The 17,571-nt window shown below is 58.0% G+C and overlaps 3 protein-coding genes across 3 annotated transcripts; 2 read left to right on the forward strand and 1 right to left on the reverse strand.

Annotated features, from left to right (window-relative positions):
• The first annotated feature begins 855 nt into the window (after positions 1 to 855).
• JDV02_000239 (uncharacterized protein) lies at positions 856 to 3,556 on the forward strand. The gene is made up of 4 exons (XM_047981021.1): positions 856 to 1,435; positions 1,530 to 1,574; positions 1,732 to 1,949; positions 2,043 to 3,556. The coding sequence occupies exons 1-4, from the start codon at positions 1,313 to 1,315 to the stop codon at positions 3,172 to 3,174; spliced, it is 1,518 nt and encodes a 505-aa protein (XP_047836979.1). The 5' UTR covers positions 856 to 1,312; the 3' UTR covers positions 3,175 to 3,556.
• Positions 3,557 to 11,143: 7,587 nt separating this feature from the next.
• Positions 11,144 to 13,563, forward strand: JDV02_000240 (uncharacterized protein; the record flags this gene model as incomplete). The annotated part of the gene is made up of 4 exons (XM_047981022.1): positions 11,144 to 11,463; positions 11,620 to 11,821; positions 11,954 to 12,145; positions 12,273 to 13,563. 4 exons carry the CDS (start codon positions 11,144 to 11,146, stop codon positions 13,254 to 13,256), a joined length of 1,698 nt encoding a protein of 565 aa, XP_047836980.1. The 3' UTR covers positions 13,257 to 13,563.
• Positions 12,838 to 16,680, reverse strand: JDV02_000241 (uncharacterized protein). The gene is made up of 3 exons (XM_047981023.1): positions 15,488 to 16,680; positions 15,043 to 15,426; positions 12,838 to 14,988 (listed from the first exon to the last, which is right to left on the reverse strand). Exons 1-3 carry the CDS (start codon positions 15,743 to 15,745, stop codon positions 13,846 to 13,848), a joined length of 1,785 nt encoding a protein of 594 aa, XP_047836981.1. The 5' UTR covers positions 15,746 to 16,680; the 3' UTR covers positions 12,838 to 13,845.
• Positions 16,681 to 17,571: the final 891 nt, after the last annotated feature.

Raw genomic sequence — 17,571 nt, forward strand, 5'->3', positions numbered from 1 at the left:
GGACGAGGCTTTTGGCGCCGCCGATCTGCTCCACCGGCTGTGGAGCAACAAAAGCCCGCTCCGCTTGTGGATGCATTGAATGGATTCTCCTTTGTCCACTGCATCCATCGCCTTCCTTGCCTCTCCTGCGCTCCTCGCCTTCACCCGCATTTGCGTCGACAGTCGGCCGTCCGGGGCTTAGCTGCCGTCCGGGGGGGCTGCCACCACCCCTGGAAGATCCAGCGCAGCCAACGCACTACGTACCGTACCGTACCGGCCAGCAACAACATCCCCTACCCCCTTGGGCTGGGGGAGGTTCCCCATCTTGCCCATGCCCCTCATCCTTGTCAGGCATGCCAGGCGACAAGGAGTCGTCGCGGGGGGGCTCAGTTCCGCCCGGGATGGATGGAGCAAGGCTGGCCCGGCTTTGGGACCAACAGACACACACACACACACACACGCGCGCGCGCGCATCATTATACGCACACACACCCGGCGACGAGGATGGTGATGTGAGGGAGGGAGGCGTCGCAGTCGCAGTCGCAATCCGACCACGACGGCTCGGTCAGTACGTACTAGGCTTGTACAGCGCAAGTACCCACGACGACTGCTACCCTGCCTGGGCTGCCTGCTAGAACCCTGCCATGCCCTGCCCTCCCCTGGAACTGAACTGACAGACTGGCAGACACTGGAGGCTCGCCCGGGATGCCCAAACTCCAGGCCAGGACCAGGCCAGGCCAGGCCAGGCCGAGGCGACGCAGCGCATCCGGCGGCCAGTGCCACCCTGCCTGCGTAGGTCGCCGTTGCATCCTCCCTCCCCTCCCCCCCCTCCGAGCCAGAAGCCAGGCCAGACCAGGTTAAATAATTTGGTTTCTACTTTACCATCTGTTCCTCGTGCCCTCTCCATCTTAGTACTTTGTACTAAATAGCCTCGAATCTTCCCGGCTGCTCCCCATCGACGGTCGATTCTCTTCCGTGAAAACTGTTCCATTTCGTCGTCATCGCCGGCGCTGCTGCTGCTGCTACTGCTACTCCTCCTCCTCCTGCGGACCAGATTCTGCACGAGGACGCCATCGCCGCCTTTGTCTCAGACCAATACCCGTCGCGGTCGGACGACTCTCTCTGCCCGCTTTCTCCGCACTGCCAGATTCTTGTATCATACCTACGTACTTCTTACACACCTCGAGTTTTCTCAGGAAATAAAAAAAAAACAGAGACAATCGTTCCGTCTGTCAACAACTCGCGTCCTTCTAGCGGCACGTTCCTTTTTGCTCCAGTCCTTGATCTACCCCCTCCCTAATCCTCAGAGGCGGAACCCACTCTTGCCGCCATAATGACCATCGACACTGAAAAGAGCGCCGTCGACAACGGTGTCGGCGACAACTCGTCCAGCTCGGACATCGACAACATTGTCGACCCCGATGCGGGCCTGTCAGAGGAGGAGAGAAAGGCTGCCGTGAGTGTCATGGCCGCGCCCTCGCACCGAGAGACCGTCTTGTGCTTCTCTCGGTGCCGCACAAGCGCGGGACGCTGACATGATGCAACACCAGGAGCGCAAGCTGCTGTGGAAGCTCGACCTCCAGCTCATCCCGTGGGTATGTCCTTCACACCTCCCCCTCCCCCTTGGTCTCGTCTCGTCTTGTCTTCTTTCGTCTGGCCCGGGCCCTCTCCCCGCCATGACATACGACCCCCCGCCGGTTGTTTGCGTCGTCGGGAAAGACTGACCCTTTTGTGTCCGGCAAATGTAACCAGCTCTCGCTGCTGTACCTCATTTGCTTCCTCGACAGGACAAACATCGGCAACGCCAAGATTGCCGACCTGCCCGCCGCCATTGGCATCGACATCAAGAAGGAACCCGACAGGTTCAATTCCACCTTGACCATCTTCTTCGTCTCGTACGCCGTTTTCGAGGCTCTGTGCAACTTTCTCCTCAAAAAGTTTCGGCCTTCCATCTTCATCCCCACCATCATGTAAGTCACTCACTCCGCCCACACATGTCTAGGTAGTCTGGCCCTTGCCTTGCAGCAGCGGTTCCTGCTGACGCTGTACGCAAAACAAAAAAGGGTCCTCTGGGGCGCCTGCATGCTGGGCATGGGCTTCGTAAAGAACTGGTCCGGCCTCATGGCCGCCAGATGGTTCCTCGGCGTCTGCGAGGCCGGCCTGTTTCCCGGCATCAACTACTATCTGTCGTGTTGGTACCGACGTGACGAGTTCGGCGTCCGCGCCGCCATCTTCTTCTCAGCAGCCGCCGTCGCCGGCTCGTTCGGCGGCCTGCTCGCTGCGGCCATCCAGAACATGAATGGCCTGGGCGGTCTCGAGGGCTGGGCCTGGATCTTCATCATCGAGGGCGCCCTCACCATCGTCATCGCCTTCATCTCCTTCTTCATGGTGCACGACTTCCCCGACGAGGCCAAGTTCCTCTCCAAGGAAGACCGGGCCCGCGTCATCCTCCGCCTTAGGCGCGACGGCCAGCACTCGGCCGAGCACGAGGAGTTCAAGATTGAGTACCTCTGGGCCGCCTTCAAGGACTGGAAGACGTACGCCGGAATGCTCATCTACATGGGCCCCCTCATGCCACTCTACGCCTTCAGCACCTTCCTGCCCAGCATCATCCAGTCCATGAGCTTCACCGACAAGACGCACATCATCAAGAACCAGCTCCTGAGCGTGCCGCCCTACGCCATTGCCGCCATCCTGACCGTCGTCGTTGGCTTCGCCTCGGACCGGACCAAGAAGCGTGGCGTCTACAACATGGCCTGCGCCCTCGTCGGCATCATCGGCTTCATCATGCTCATGGCCACGACGAACCCCGCGGTGCAATACGCTGGCACCTTCCTCGGCGCCTGCGGCATCTACCCTAGCATCTCCCTCACCATTGCGTGGATCGCCAACAACGTCGAGGGCGTGTACAAGCGCGGCATCGTGCTCGGCTTCGTCATTGGCTGGGGCAACCTCAATGGAGTCGTGAGCAGCAACATCTACCGGGACCCGCCCCGCTACTTTACCGGCCACGGCACCGTCACGGCCTACCTGTTTGTCTGCATGTTTGGCGGCAGCCTGCTGATGTGGACGATGCTGCGGCGCGAGAACAAGAAGCGTCTCAACGGCGAGCGGGACCACTGGGTCCAGGGCAAGACGGAGGCGGAGATCAATATGCTCGGCGACAAGCGGCCGGACTTTCTCTACACACTTTGAGCGATGGTTTTTTTTTTTTTTTTTTTTGCCTTGGCCGCTCCCTGTCGCGGGGCGGGCCCGGTGGCGTATGCAGGGGCTGAGGCGGACGCCAGCCCGGCAGTTGTGCGCATTTTGTTCGTTTGCTTGCTTGGCCTTTTGATGAGAGGTGCACTTAGACTGGCGCGTGCGTCCTGGCGGCGAGCAGGGGAGGGAGAGCGTTTTGGTTCAGACTGTGGATACTACGTCTCTGGCACCTTGGTGCTCTAGCTACGTTGTTGGTATATTCCGGTTACATTTTACCTATACATATAGCTTTGGGTATACTGGGACGATTTTTCTAGAGTAGAATGCTGGCCAACTTGGATGACCAGCTGAATGAAACGCGCGTGCCGCCTCTTGTCGGGCAAGCCATGAGCGTTTTTCCCGTCATCAGTCAATTGGGAGGCCCCCGAAGGCCCAGACGCGAAAAAGTCCCCGAAAGCTGCTGCCATGTGTAACGCGACGGACGGGGCTGGATCACGGTTGGAGCAATGATGGGGTACGCTACTGGTACAATACCCGGAGAGCACAATCACACTCTGTATCTCACATGTAGTGGCATTGGTCTAGTTACTGTGGCGTCGAAAGGAGATTCGATGTTACCACTTGCCGAAGGCCTAACCAGGCAGTTCAATGGCGGTCTACAACCATGGGTCAGAAGCTGTCGAGGGGGTACATGAACGGCTGCGCCTACTGTGACCGACCGCGGGAAGACTCTTGTGCCCTACGTGCGTACCAGACACCTGGTCGAGAGATGCCAATCTGATCTGCAGGCCGTAGGTATATGTAGTTATGCATATGCACGTTGGACGCAAAACGTCGGACGGAGCCCTAGGGCGTGGTACATACACAGCTACCCAAGCTTTCCAGAGCAAGGCAAAAGACACCACTGGACTTGCCTGCTTCCCTCTTCGACTATGCTACGTACTACCACAGCAGGGATAAGGCTCGCGAAGCGTTTAATCCGTGTGAGTCGACATAATGGCACCTGACTGTCAGCTCGTTGGCCTGGAGCAGGATGTGAGAGGGTCGGAGGATGGGCAGGATCCTGCCTGATTTCCTTTATTTCCCTTTTATGAAACGGCATGGAAGATGGATGGATGGATGGATGGCTGATGGGTGCCGCTGCTGCAGAGTAGATCCTGCGGGCATTTGCGATGCTACGTGCGGAGTATGAGTATGTATGCACAGAGTAAATTAGTAGAAGAAAGGAAGGAAGGAAGGGAGAGATTCCAAGGTTGTAGTGTGCAGGTTGAACCCTGGGCAGCAGCAGCACTTTTGGGGCTTGGGGGGACTTGACTTGCCCTATTGGGGAGGGGGAGGAGGAGGAGGAGGAGGCACTTTGAGGGATGGATGGATGGATGGACGGACGATGGCGATCTACGTATAAACGTTGGCGGGCGGGGGTGGGTGGATGGATGGAAGGACCGGCGGTGGCGGGCATGTTCTTCGGGGTCTTTCGGTGAGGGAGAGGGAGAGATGAGAGTTGTTGGTGATACATGGGGGAATAAAAAGGTTGAGGGAAGGATGGAGAGGGCAGTGGGTGGGCTTCAACGTGCGTGATGCATCGCTAGCGGCGAGCAGGAGCGCGCGGCGATTTTGGGGTTCAATGTTGTTTGTTGTTGGGCCCCGTTTGGGTGGTGACGGGCGGGGGGCTCGACGTCGCTGCACGACCCCTAATGAGAGAGAGAGAAGCTTGTTTCCACGGCACCCTATCGGCAAATCGTGGGGGGGGGGGGAGTTGTGGCGGTTCACACATATGGGAGGCGTTCTGGGGGCTAACTAGTATGTACATCCATAACCTTACTTTGTACGTGAAGAGTGCGGAGGAGGGACATGGGGGGGTATAGTAGTACTTGCTGGCCCCATCAATGGCTTGTTGCGATTCTCTCTGATCGGAGAGGACATCCCATCTTGCAGGGAACGGACCAATGATGGAGGTCCTGGTCCTGGTATGACTTGATGATGTTGGGAAACGGACAATTCGTCGAGGGATGGGATGTGTGGCATGTTCCGATAGATAACTCTTGTTGGCGATAAATGATGAACGCTGCTGCAGAGTGGGTGGGCACGTCGTTGGTGACCGGCAGGCAGTTATTGAAATATTGTGGCCTGCTGGTCAACAACATGACATGGCAAGGGGGATAACGTGCATTTGGGGGGGGGCATTGGCTGTTCCTATCGCCTAGCCAAATTCCATTTCGACCATGTCGTTGCGGGGAGTCAGGACGGGTTTTTACTTCGTTATAGTATACAGCAGTTCGGTGAATGCTTTAATCGCATCTGGAACGGCAATTGGGTTTGGCTGGGACTTGACGACGATAGGAGATGGCTAGTGGTACGAAGTACGTCGTTTCAAACTGGCAATAGTCACCCGCTCACTAGTTATTATACTGTAGTGCTTGCTTTGTATAAACAGCACAGTGGATGATGCAATTTAGATCTTTTTCCAGCAGCAGCATCAAGAGTTTTGGTGGCCGTGGCACACAGCACGAGCGAGTTACATGGTACCTACATGCTCTACACAAGGGCAGCACAGCACAGCACAGCAGACCGAAGAGGAAGACAAGCCATTGAAAACAATCTGGGGGAGGGGGAGGGGGGCTTGTCCTCCTCGGGGCCGACCGACCGACCGGCGCGGGCTCGCGCCGCTGTGTGCGGCTGGGCAGCACGGATCGCGAGCGGGCGCCAGGTCGAGTCGTTGACGGGCGGGCTGGCGGGCTGGCAAGGACAGGGGCAGCACAGGGCAGGGCAGGGCATGAACAGGGCAGGGGGCTGGTGCTGGTGCTGGTGTTTTGTTGAACTCTGTTTCGGACCGGCCGAGGCGGGTAGCCGACCAAGCTGCAGGGTCGCACAACAAGGGGTGCCACTCACTCACTAGTATCTCTCCCATGGGATAATAAAGCTGGCTGGCTGGCTGGCTGGCTGGCTGTGGAAGGAGGAGGGAGGAGCAGGAGGAGGACTGTCCTGTTCGGTCTGGTCCAGTCCAGACCTGGAGCACGCACGTATGTACGGAGTATACTGCATGTTGTAACTTAAGGACGGACGCGTGCGTGCGTGCGTGTGTTTACGACGTCTTTGTCCGGTCAAAGGGAAGCTGGAAGGATGGATACAGACCTGGGGACATGGGAAGCACAGGGAGGGACATGAATAATGCATGTGTTCAACGAGGCCTTGGCCATTCAGCTCGAATATCCGATAAAATTCCCCGTTTGCCTATATGTGTGCTCATCGACCAAGCCGAGTTGGAGAGGCGGCCCCCTTTGCCTGGTTTCTCGGCCTCCTACTTTGACGGAAACGCGGGGGAAAGTGGGCAGAGGAATCGTCACGCGGCGCGCGCGCGCGAATGCCTTACAGACTGCCCGTGCGAAGCAGCATCAATACTTGATCACCATGGGTGGCTGTCGTTGTCGTTGAACTCCCCGCTACGGAGATCGAAAAATTATGGACGTGGGTGATGGACAGTGAGCGACATGGATCTACGTCCTTTTGCTTCAGTCCCCTTCCCATCCTACCCATCACTAATGAAGATCCCCGCTCCGGGGCAGACATTGTAAATCGGGCAAGTCGGAATGGGGTTGCCGGCCGTTTTCGAGATGCTTTCCTCGTTCGTCAGCTTACAGGGACAGGGGCAGCAAGCAGAGCACGAATGGTAACCAGGACCAATTTTTTTTTTAAAAAAGGATTGCTGGACTCTCTGAGCCGCGTGCTTGCTCTGGCGAAGTTATTGTTTGTTGTTGTTGTTACTGCTGCTGCTGCTGCTGCTGTTGTTGCGAGGCGGGTAAGACGGGCAGCGAGGAGGATTTCGTGGCGTCGAGCGCAAAGGGCCTCTCCTCCAGCTGGGGAAAGACCCTGTCTTGGGGTAGTACATGGTAGTAAGTAAAAATGTTCATGCAACCTATGACAAGATGCTGCTGTATGGTGTATATAAGCAGCATATATGATATGCATGACGACGTTGCAGTGCTAGGCGCAGTAGCTCCCGATGGGTCGGAGTGCTTACTGCGTTGGGACTCGACCAGGCGATTGCTCTGCCGTCCCGTCTCGTCTGAGTGTGCCGACTCCCGACGGTTTCCTTGGAGGGCTAGGCTGGGCTCGACGACTCTCTTGGTTGACACCTGGAGGGGGACTTTGGTCGTGCGGGCTGGTGTGGTGGTTGAGTGATGAGCGTGTAAGCACAGCACTCTGGGTTGCATCAGAGATGATGAGCTGGGCACTCCTACCCCTCCTCACCGCGCAGAGCTAACTACATGTGAGTGTTGAAGTCAAGGGAGCCATGTTCCATCGTTGCTGGAGACTTTTTCTGCACATCACATCCCTCGCTTGGGCAAGTTCTCGTCCTCGTGCCATCACATGTCTCTACCAACGTTGGCGTCCGCATGCCCTTGTTTCTATGTCGCCGTGCTGACGCCACTTTGTTGTTGTTGTTCCTGGAGTGTGCAGCACTTGCGAGGACCGTTGAGCTACTCCTGCTAGTACTGTACTGTACTGAACCATGCCTCTTCATCGATGGTCCGTACGACACAGCTGCTGCCGCTACGGCATCGTATCGTATCGTACGGCCCATTCAACCCTTCCCCGGGTAGTGTGACCAGTGACCACACACATAGTCGACGCCACACTCGCGCCCAGTCTCTCCTTGGCGCGCGTTCACAACCATTGGGGGAGGCAAAGAGCCGGGCCAACAGACGGCGTAAAGCCACCTCCCGACTCGCCCACAACGCCCGAGTCAAGACACCACGACCAGCAGGCCAGCCAGGCACAGCGGGTTCCTGGATTCAATGGGGCCCCGCGCCCCGCCCCCCCAATGCCCTCTCCCGCGCGCGCCGCCGTCGGGGCGCGGGACAAACCCTGGCGCCGCCAGCTGCTCGTAGCAGCGTTTTCTCGCATGGCAGGCAGTCCCTGAACTGTCTACCTCTACGGCAGTACAGTACCGGTGGATGCTATTTGTGGTTCGCAGCAAGAGCTCTCGCTCTCTCTCTGCCTGGCCGCCGCCTCCGCCACCGATGACAACCACGTTTCCCGACTGGACTCCGCTCGCTCTCTCTCTGGCTGCCTGGCTGCCTGGCGAGAATAGAAACACAAACACTTTCCCCAGGCAGTGACAACAACAAAAAGCGATGCCGGATCAAGCGTTGGCGCCAGCTATTAACAAACTAGTCAGTAGTGGTAGTGCCGGCCTTGGCGATAAGTGACAGGGCCAGCCAGAACCGAGAGATGGGAAGTGGCGGGTGCGCGCACGCGGGTGCGCACAGACAGTGACCAGATCTCTCGCGTGTCCGGTAGGCGAGACATTGGGGGGAGGGAAACGTGGGTGGAGAGTAGCATGTCGTGCTGTTGCTGCTGCTCCAAATCGCAGATCTCCCTGTCACCTCCCCCCCCCCCCTCGTCTGTCCTGGGCACACGACACGGGGGCTCCCCACCCAGAGAGCGCCAACACGTTCGAAGTAACGTTGGTGTATTTCGTACTCCGTACATACGTGTATTGTTGCCTTCCTGTGACCACCGCTGCTGCATTGCACTCGGCGCAACCTACATATGTACGAAGTAGGTACGCAAGGCCAGCAACGCCTCCCGTGCCGGTCAGGGGTTCCCACGGGCCGTCCGTCACCGTGAAGAAGAAGGCATGTGTTCCCTTGCTGTCCATGGCATGGCTGAGGAGGCACGAAGAGTCTCGAGGCGCTCGTATCGGCGACCAGCCCGAGGACCCTCCAGTCTGGTCCCCCCCGGCGGTGCCAGCTACGCCTCCGAGCGTCCTGCCAGTCTCCCCCCCTTCTAATAACGGGTGTGCTCTGGCCGGTGCACGTGGCGTCGATCGTGTGCGTCCATCTACGCGAGTGGCTTGTGTCGATGTCTCATTGTCAGTCAGTCAGTCTGCCTGCCTCTTCCACGAGGCAAACGCATACATACATACATACGTACAGAGTGTAAAGTCTTGAGGCTTGGGGTGGAGGAGGAGGAGGACACATGGTATGTGCTACCCTTTCCTATTTCCAGGCTTCACTCAACATACACACATGGCCAGGCTAGTCTCTTTTTCCTCCATGGTGGATGCGGCGGCGGCATAGATAGCGTGAAAATGCAGCAGTATACCCGCGTCGCTCGAAGGAACTCTTTTAAAGTCTCAAGGCGCTGGTTCCCTCGACCCTTGCTACGGGGATGGGGGACCCTGGGCTTTCTTGCTGCAGCCACCAAGTTCCAGATCTGCTAGTAGCCTTGCGCGCTCGCCCGCGCGAGAGAGGCGGACCATACAGACAGTCAAAACAGTGAGAAAACAGGGAAAGAAAGACGAAAGAGGCAGACAGACAGACAACAACAACAACAAGAGAGACGCACTGCTCGCCCCCCCGGGAGGCAATAGTCCAGCCGCACGCGACACTGAGGCGCGCAACTGCAGGCAGGCCGCATAGTTCAGGCGCACCTTGCAATTGCGCCCCCGGCCCCCGCCCAGAAATTGGAAAGAAAGAAAGACTTCCACGGTTTCGTTTCGCCTTATAACTAGTTGGTACCAGGGCCCATTCAGCCAGCCAGCCAGCCAGCTGTAAATGGTGGTGGCTGATCGACGAAAAAGACGGACGACGACATCATCATCATCATCACCGGCCGTCGGGTGGCCAAAGTTCCGGTTCATCACAGCAGCAGCAGCAGCGGAGAGCCCAACTGGGAAGCTCCTTTCGGCGACCATCCACCCCGTCCCCTGCAGCCAGCCAGCCTGGCGAGGAGAAGCATGCACGGGCATATACATGCGTACATACAAAGTACAAGCAGGGCCAGAATATCCATCCCCACGCCTCGGCTGTGCTGTCCACTCTCTGTTTTTGTCGTCGTGTGCCCTACCTACCTACCAACCTCACCGCGCTGTGGTTCGGTGTCTTGACGAGGCTCGAGTGTGTGCCGAGTACGTGTGCCTTGCACAAGACTTATATAGAGAGGAGGACCTTTGTCTCTGATCGGGGATTGACGAACAGAACGAGAGGAAAATGAGCAGCCCTCATCTTACATCATCTGTCATTGTCACTGGGAAGGACAACCACAACAACAACAACCTCTAGACAGAGCAAAAACTGTCTGCAGCACATGGAACAAGACGAGGGCGCCTCCACACTACCCACGCCCACGGGATCATCCGAGCCTCTCTCTACTGCATCAGATCCGCACGAACAACACACCATCTTTCAGCAATAACAGGAACAAAAAGTGTCCAACAGCAGCCAGTCCCCCACCAACACATCAACATCGCATTGAACGCCTCCTCGATAACGGCAAAGAGTGCCCTCTCCGGGGAGGAACGAGAGAACGGGAGGGAGGGAGGGAGGAGAAGATCCGCCCAACCTTGGCAGGCCCTCGAGGGGGGAGTTGCTTTGTTCGGTGCGTTTCACGTCTCGCGGTCGTCGACGGCTGCTTGCATTTGCCAATTACGGCCACCACCACTCACTCACTCGCTCGCTCGCTCGTCGCACGTTACTCGTACACGAGAGAGGGAGAGAGGTTGGGGCGGGCCGGACGGAGGACTGGACTTACACCGCTTCGCTGGCGGATGGCCGCACCGCACATAACGACGTACACACCCGTGTAACTAACGGACGGACAAGGCCGCTTGCTTGCTCCAGCAGAAAGGGGCCCGAATCATCGCAAGGGCAAATCGCACCTTACCTTTTTTTTCTTCTTCATCCTTCTCTTTCCAGTTCTCTCGTTTTCTGGATCACGAAGGGGTCGTTGGGGGAGGGCGTCCAAAGTCCACCGCTGCTGGCCACGATCGTTGTCGTCGACGTTTCGTCAACAGCCTCCCTCTTGAGTATCGATTGTGTATGAAACTCCAAGCAACACACACACTCTCTCTCTGTCTACGAAAGACCTACGCAGGATCCTCTCTTCTAGCACTCGAGCCTTTCGAGGAAGATTTAGAGCCCACGGTGCCAAACATCATCCACTTCGCAAACAAAAACACAACATGTCGTCGTCGTCGTCGCCGCCGCCGCCGCCGCCGCCAACGGCCTCGAGGCTGCCGACGGCCGAGCAGTTCACGCAGGAGCAGGTCAACACGCTCGCCACGCTCGAGCGCATCGGCGGGTCCATCAGCCTGGTCGGCATCGTCTGCATCCTCGTCACCTACGGGCTGGTGCGGCGCGTGCGCAACGTGCAAAACACCTTCATCGTCTTCGCCAGCGTCGCCAACGTCGGGGCCAGCACCGCCAGCATTATCGCCCTCAACGGCCTGCAGGAGGGCAAGGGCTCGGCGCTGTGCAAGACGCAGAGCTTTTTGTTTGAGATGTGAGTTTTTTTGGTCTCTTTTGGCTGACTTTTGTTCTCGTCGTCAACGTCTACGTACTGCCTTGGAGACAGACAGATACGAGTGTGTGTGCAAAGACTGGACATTCAGGGGTTTCGATATCGTGACTACTGACACAATCCAACCCGTCCTCCCAGGTTCATGCAGTCCGACCCCTGGTGGTCCCTCGCCATGGCCGTCAACGTCTTCCTCGTCTTCTACTACCGCGCCAGCCCCGACTCCTTCCGCCGCTGGTGGTGGGTGTACTGCCTCATCTGCTACGGCGGGCCCTTTGTCATCGCCCTGGGCCTCCTCCTGGTGAACCATCCCCAGAAGGGGCCCATATACGGTGAAGCAACGGTACGTACGAAAAAAAAACCTCCTCTCCCATTCCCATCCAAAAAGGGGTTCACACCATCGTCCCCCCCTATGGATAGATAGTACTGCTCCAGTTCTAACGCCCGTCGTGTCCGTCAACCACCCCTCGACCAGATCTGGTGCTGGATAGACCCCAAGTGGGACAGCATTCGCATCTACACCTACTACATGCTCATCTGGATCTGCATCGTCGGGTCCATGATATGCTACTTCCTCGTCGGCTACCACGTCTTTCGCTCGCGGAACCAGCTGCACAGCTTCTCCCAGTCCAAGGGCCGCGACGCCGCGACGAGCCACATCGATCAAGTAAGTATACAATCAGTAGCATATACCATAAAAGGACAGCCTGAAAAACTTTGGCTGGCTACCAGACACACACACACAAAACAAAAACAAAAATTAGCTAACCGCATCGTCATCACCATCCTCGCAGAAGCCGGGCGTGGATCAGTACAACCACGGGGCAGGGTTCTACGGAACCGTCGTCACCGAAGTCAAGGTCGTCCACACGTCCGCTTCGGCCGACATCGCCAACAACATCAACACCAACAGCAACAACATCAACAATAACCTCATCTCCACGCCCAAAGCCGCCCGTCTCCCTGGCACTGGCGGCCGCCCGCACAACTCCTCCCTCTCTTCCTCCTCCGCCTCGCCCGATGACGCCGCCGCCGCCGCCGCCGAGCAACCCCCCACGCGACGGGCCATGATGGACCAGACCGCAAACGCCGCCGCCACCGGAGCCGGAGCCGCCTCGACGACGCAGCACTACTACTCGACCGTCACAGCCGGCGTCGCGCCCGAGCGCCGCCGCTCCGGCCCCTCGCCCTACGCCCGCGTCCGCGTCGCCTCGTCGCGCCTGGCCAGCAAGTTCTTCGTCGACGACCCCATCAAGCGCGCCTACCTGCGCACCTCGCTGCTCTTCGCCGTCAGCGTCTTCGTCACCTGGATCCCCAGCAGCCTCAACCGCATCAACGGCTGGCTGCACGGCGCCTCGCCCTTCCAGTACCACCTCGCCACCGCCGCCGTCCTGCCCCTCCAGGGCCTGTGGAACTTTCTCATCTTCTTCATCACCAGCTGGCGCGTCGTCTGGAACCAGATAACGGGCGGTTCCGGCGTCAGCAGCAGCCGCCGCCGCGGTGCGGGGAGGTATGGCCCCGGCGGCTCGCTGCGCTCACGCGATGATGGCGGCGGTGGCTACGGCGCGGGAACCATCGTGGACAGGACGGCGGCGGATCGGGACCATCGCGCCGGCAGTACGCACCCGCTTAGCCATGCGCGCAGCAATCAGCAGTATCCGCATCATCCCCGCGGCTCCGACTCGGACCTGGGCGATCTCGAGTCCTTGACCATGGGCAGCGAGGTCGAGTTGCGAGGCCTGCCCCAGGCACCGACCAAAACGTCGACGAGCCTGTAATTTAACATCCAGCAAGCGGCGCCATGTTTGCAGAGAACAGGCAAGGTCCAAGGGGCTGTCTTTTGGCGTTCGTGTGTTGTGGGAAATGGGCTATACCCTTCTACTGTTTCGTGTGCAAATTTATCATCACTCTGTTGACCCCGGGCCCAAGTGCCGTTCGATGGTCCAACCATTTTCTTCTCACATATCCGACTTTTTGAATTTCTAAGCAGGGCTCATTTGACTGGACGCCCACACATGGAGTGACGTATGGGAGAGATTCATGGGTTTCGGTGAAGCGAAGGATCTGACAACAAGTAAATACAAGCCGAGGCAAACTCGTTTGCTCAAGCGTAGCTCATCTTCATCGTACAGCCGTACATAGGGAAGGATCGTGATGCATGTAGCCTTTGTCGTCGTGCTTTTATCATGATAAGTCATGCGGAGCGAGCCTCGCCCGAAAGGCAGCCCCTTGTCGTCACCCTCAACCCCCAACACCAATTTTGTTCCATGAGTCTATCTGCCCGTCTTTGTCTTTCTAGATTTTTCTGGTGTCTTGAATTTTCGTTTTTGGTTTTTTGGTTTTTCGTCTTTTGCCTGGTGGCGCATTTCAGTCGTGGTCGAAAAAGCTCACACTCTGCTTTAGCAGCCGCAGGTCGACCAAGCCCATGATTTTGCCGTCTGCCCTCCATATGCTCTCGTCGAGCAGTCGCCACAGAACGACAATGGCGGCGGCAAGAAGCATCTGCGTCACGCTGAAGCCAATCACCGTGGCCTTGAGCCCGCGCACTGCCGCGATGGCGTTCGGCATGGCGAGCACCATGACACCTGCAGCAAAGTTCCGTAAAAGGACGACGCTAGTGTGCATGTCTCCGATGCTGCGCTGAGCAACGACAATGCTTGATGAGGTAAAAGAGGCAGATCGCGCTAGAAGAGGTCGTGTGGCCGTGTCAATGACGTAGAAGCCGCCAGCCAGAGCGCCAAGTTGAAACGATATCAGCGGCAGACTGATCTGTCCGGCGGTCTCGGCGTTGAAAAACGTTCCTCTGGGTTCAGATACGTCGTCTGTCATGAAATTGTCCAGACCAAGCCCGAACGTAAGCAGGCCAACAAAGATGAGCAATGTTCCGGCCGCGACAGTGGTATAGCTGATGTTGCCGTTGAATTTTTGGTGCCGTCCTCGGTAGAAGCAGAATCCCGTAACGATAGCGGTAGCGAAAATCAAGGGACCAGCCATGAGCGTTCCGACTGTTGCGGAACTCAAAGAAAGGGGCGCCGGCGTTGTGAGCATGCTGAGGGAGAAGGTCATGCCCCACAGTGTGCTGTAAGGGATGAAGGAGAGGAGAAACAGCAGGCAGGTTGTGGGCGCAATAAGCGCTCGCGGAACCTGCAGCATGATGGGGAGCGTCAACGCGCCCTCGAAAGATACTGGCTTCATACTCCTGAGGTATTCAATAACGGTGTCCTTATTGAGCCTATGCCGCAGACGCCACGGGCGCCAAGGCGGCGAGACCCCGTACCACGGAGCTGGAGCTGGCGGTATGGCAGCCGACCAAGACCTGTCAAAGGCAGTCTCTGGTGCTCCGAATGCAAGAAGAGGGATTGCCAGAACATAGAATGAGCTGATAATGCGAAACTGGGCGGTGAATGAGCCAGCATTTTGTGATGCGAGGCCACCAAAAAGCGGTGATCCCCAGGTAGTCACTATGCAGAAGATGTTGTACAATGAAACTGGGAGGTTCCGTTCGTGTTCCTGGAGGGGTGTTAGAGTCGCCATCATACGGGCATGGGGTCGGATCTAACTCACGTAGTACGTGTCTTGAATCGAGCCCATCACGAGCGTATCGAACGCACCCCAGCCGAGCCCTTGGACGACCCGAGCGCCCATGCACGAAGCGTAGCTGTCGCCTGCCGTCGCGTTCCATACGGAGCCGATGAACAAGAGCACCATGGAGGCTAAATACAGAGGCCTCTTGCCCCTGACTTTGGCGGTTACCACACAGATCAGGCCAGTGAACGCAGAGAGGATCATTGGGACCGCGGTGAGTGCCGCAATCGACGTGAAGGATACGTTGTAGTGAATGGCCATGATGCCGCCAGTGGTGATAAATGCAGTTTTCATGCCGCCTACCAACCCCACGGTCATGAGGAGGGACACGAGGTTCAGGTCTTTTCGCCACCGGGGCCAGTTCTGCGAAGCCGGTCAGCTTTCCAATAACATTTCAAGGTTGGAGTAAGCACGGCAGACGTACCAAGGGATCTTTGGGGTCGTCACTGGGTTGCGGAACCAACTCAACGTCTGAATGTCGCCCTTTGCCATACTTGATCGGTTTCTGATGGCTCGCAAACGATCCCAATGAAAAACTCCGTGTCGAAGTAGTCAGTGGGCTGGGTGACGCAGGGCTGGACATGTTGGACGCGCGGGTCGTAAAGGAGGCGACGGGTGACTTGGGAGAATGAATGAACGGCGGCCTGGCAGCCGGCTTCGGTATGGTGATATTCCAAGTCATGATGTTGAAGACGCCTTGTCGAGGCAAGACGCACAAGTGCCGGATGAAGGAATCAAGAGGAGGCCAGCTCGGCTCACACACGTACACGTGAGTCTCCTTTGGGCGCACTCACACGAACGAAAACAACCAGCACACACACCACGCAGGAACCCGATCCAGCGAACCAAGAGGGGATGGGGTCGACAGAAATGGAAACGAGGACTGACGCGCCTAAGGAGATCTGAGGGCACAAAAACAGTCGCGCGAAAAGGAAAACATGCGTGTGAAAAACAAGCAGGTCGTGGCTGGGCGGACCGGCGATGACGGGCGTGAGCAGAGACACGCAGACGGGCGGGACGAGGATATCGGCGGCGGGCCACCGGGGCCTGCATAAGTAAGAGACAAGACAAAGAAGAGGCGCCGACCCGGCGGGGCGGGAGAGCAAGAAGCAAGCGGCCTCTGTCGCTCTCTCTCTTGATCTCGAGGGATGGTGTGGATGGACCAAAGCAAGCACGGTAAATTGCAGAGAAGCTGCCGGCGTGCCTGCTATGCTGCTATGCGGCGAGGCAGCTGAGTAACGAGACGAGCTGAAATCCAATATGGATTCGAATCGAGGGCGGCGATTCCTTCACAATCGATAGACTCTGGGCATGCCGGGTCCGCCATGTGTGAGTTCTGGACCATGCTTGGCCGAACGACAGACAGACAATAGCTCAAGGGCAGATGCCGGTCCCTCGCACGCGACGCCAGGGCACCGCCGAAAAGGCACCGCCAGTCGGCTTCGCCGTACCACCCAAGGCCGTGCGGGAGGCTACGAATTTCGATTGAGACATTCCTGCGGTGCCAGATCGCGGGCCCTGGGTTCTGCAGCTGTTTCTCCTCATCGTGTCTCGCCTGCGGCCGGGCCGAGAGATCGGGGGGGTGGGGGGGGGCGCGGAGGTACGCTTTGTCCTGGGACCTGGCGGCGCGTGCCTGGCTGGTCTGGTCTGGGGGGGGGCGGGGAGTCGAGATGAACGTCGAAGAAACGCTCGAGTTGGATGATGAAGCGGCGGGTGGAGATGGAAGGGGCAGAATGGCCGGGCCAGCGGCCGTGGCTGGTGGATGGACGGATTGGATGCCGGCCCCCTGGGACGCAAGGGAGCCTGGCCTGGTACCTACTAACCCCTCCTCTCCACTGTCACTTTAGTCCCTCCAGGGCCGGTAAGGCCGGTAGGGCCTCTACCATTCGACGCTCAGCCTGGAGAGGTCTTGTCTTGGACGCGTCGCGCTGCAGCGCAGCAGGCAGGCACGATCGTATGCAGGGCAAGGGACGGCAGGAACCAGCAGCGCGGCAGGAACCACCACGCCCGTCACTCCCACGAAAGGGAAAGAGAAAGACAGAAAAAAACACATACTCCGCGCATTTGCTTTTCGAGAGTCGCCGCATCATGTGCCGTTGTGCAAAAAACCTTCGTCTCCCTCCGTTGCTGGCCGAGCTAAGAAGTATACTGTACCCCTCCACTGCTCTGCTCTGCATGCATCGTCCGCTGCGAACATTGGTCCTTGGGGTGACAAACGAGACAGCCCTTGTCGCGGGTTGCGCGGCGTTTGCCCCAGCGCCGACTGTTCGCATCATCGCCGCCTGGGAAAAGAAACGCCGGCTTTCAGACAAGATGTATGTAATCCCGCTCACGGCAGACGCCGGCATAAAGTCCGCCACAGATCACCCCGCCGGCGATGAGTCGTCTCCGTGGCCATTGCGGGCGTTACGCGCCGTGGTGCTATCACTGTGACTGCCATCAGTCAACTGGCTGCGCCGGTATGGGCTGCCTCTTCTCCAGAGGAATTCGTTGTTGCAATCGCACAGA

Source organism: Purpureocillium takamizusanense, chromosome 1, assembly GCF_022605165.1.
Source record: "Purpureocillium takamizusanense chromosome 1, complete sequence".
Classification (NCBI taxonomy): domain Eukaryota; kingdom Fungi; phylum Ascomycota; class Sordariomycetes; order Hypocreales; family Ophiocordycipitaceae; genus Purpureocillium; species Purpureocillium takamizusanense.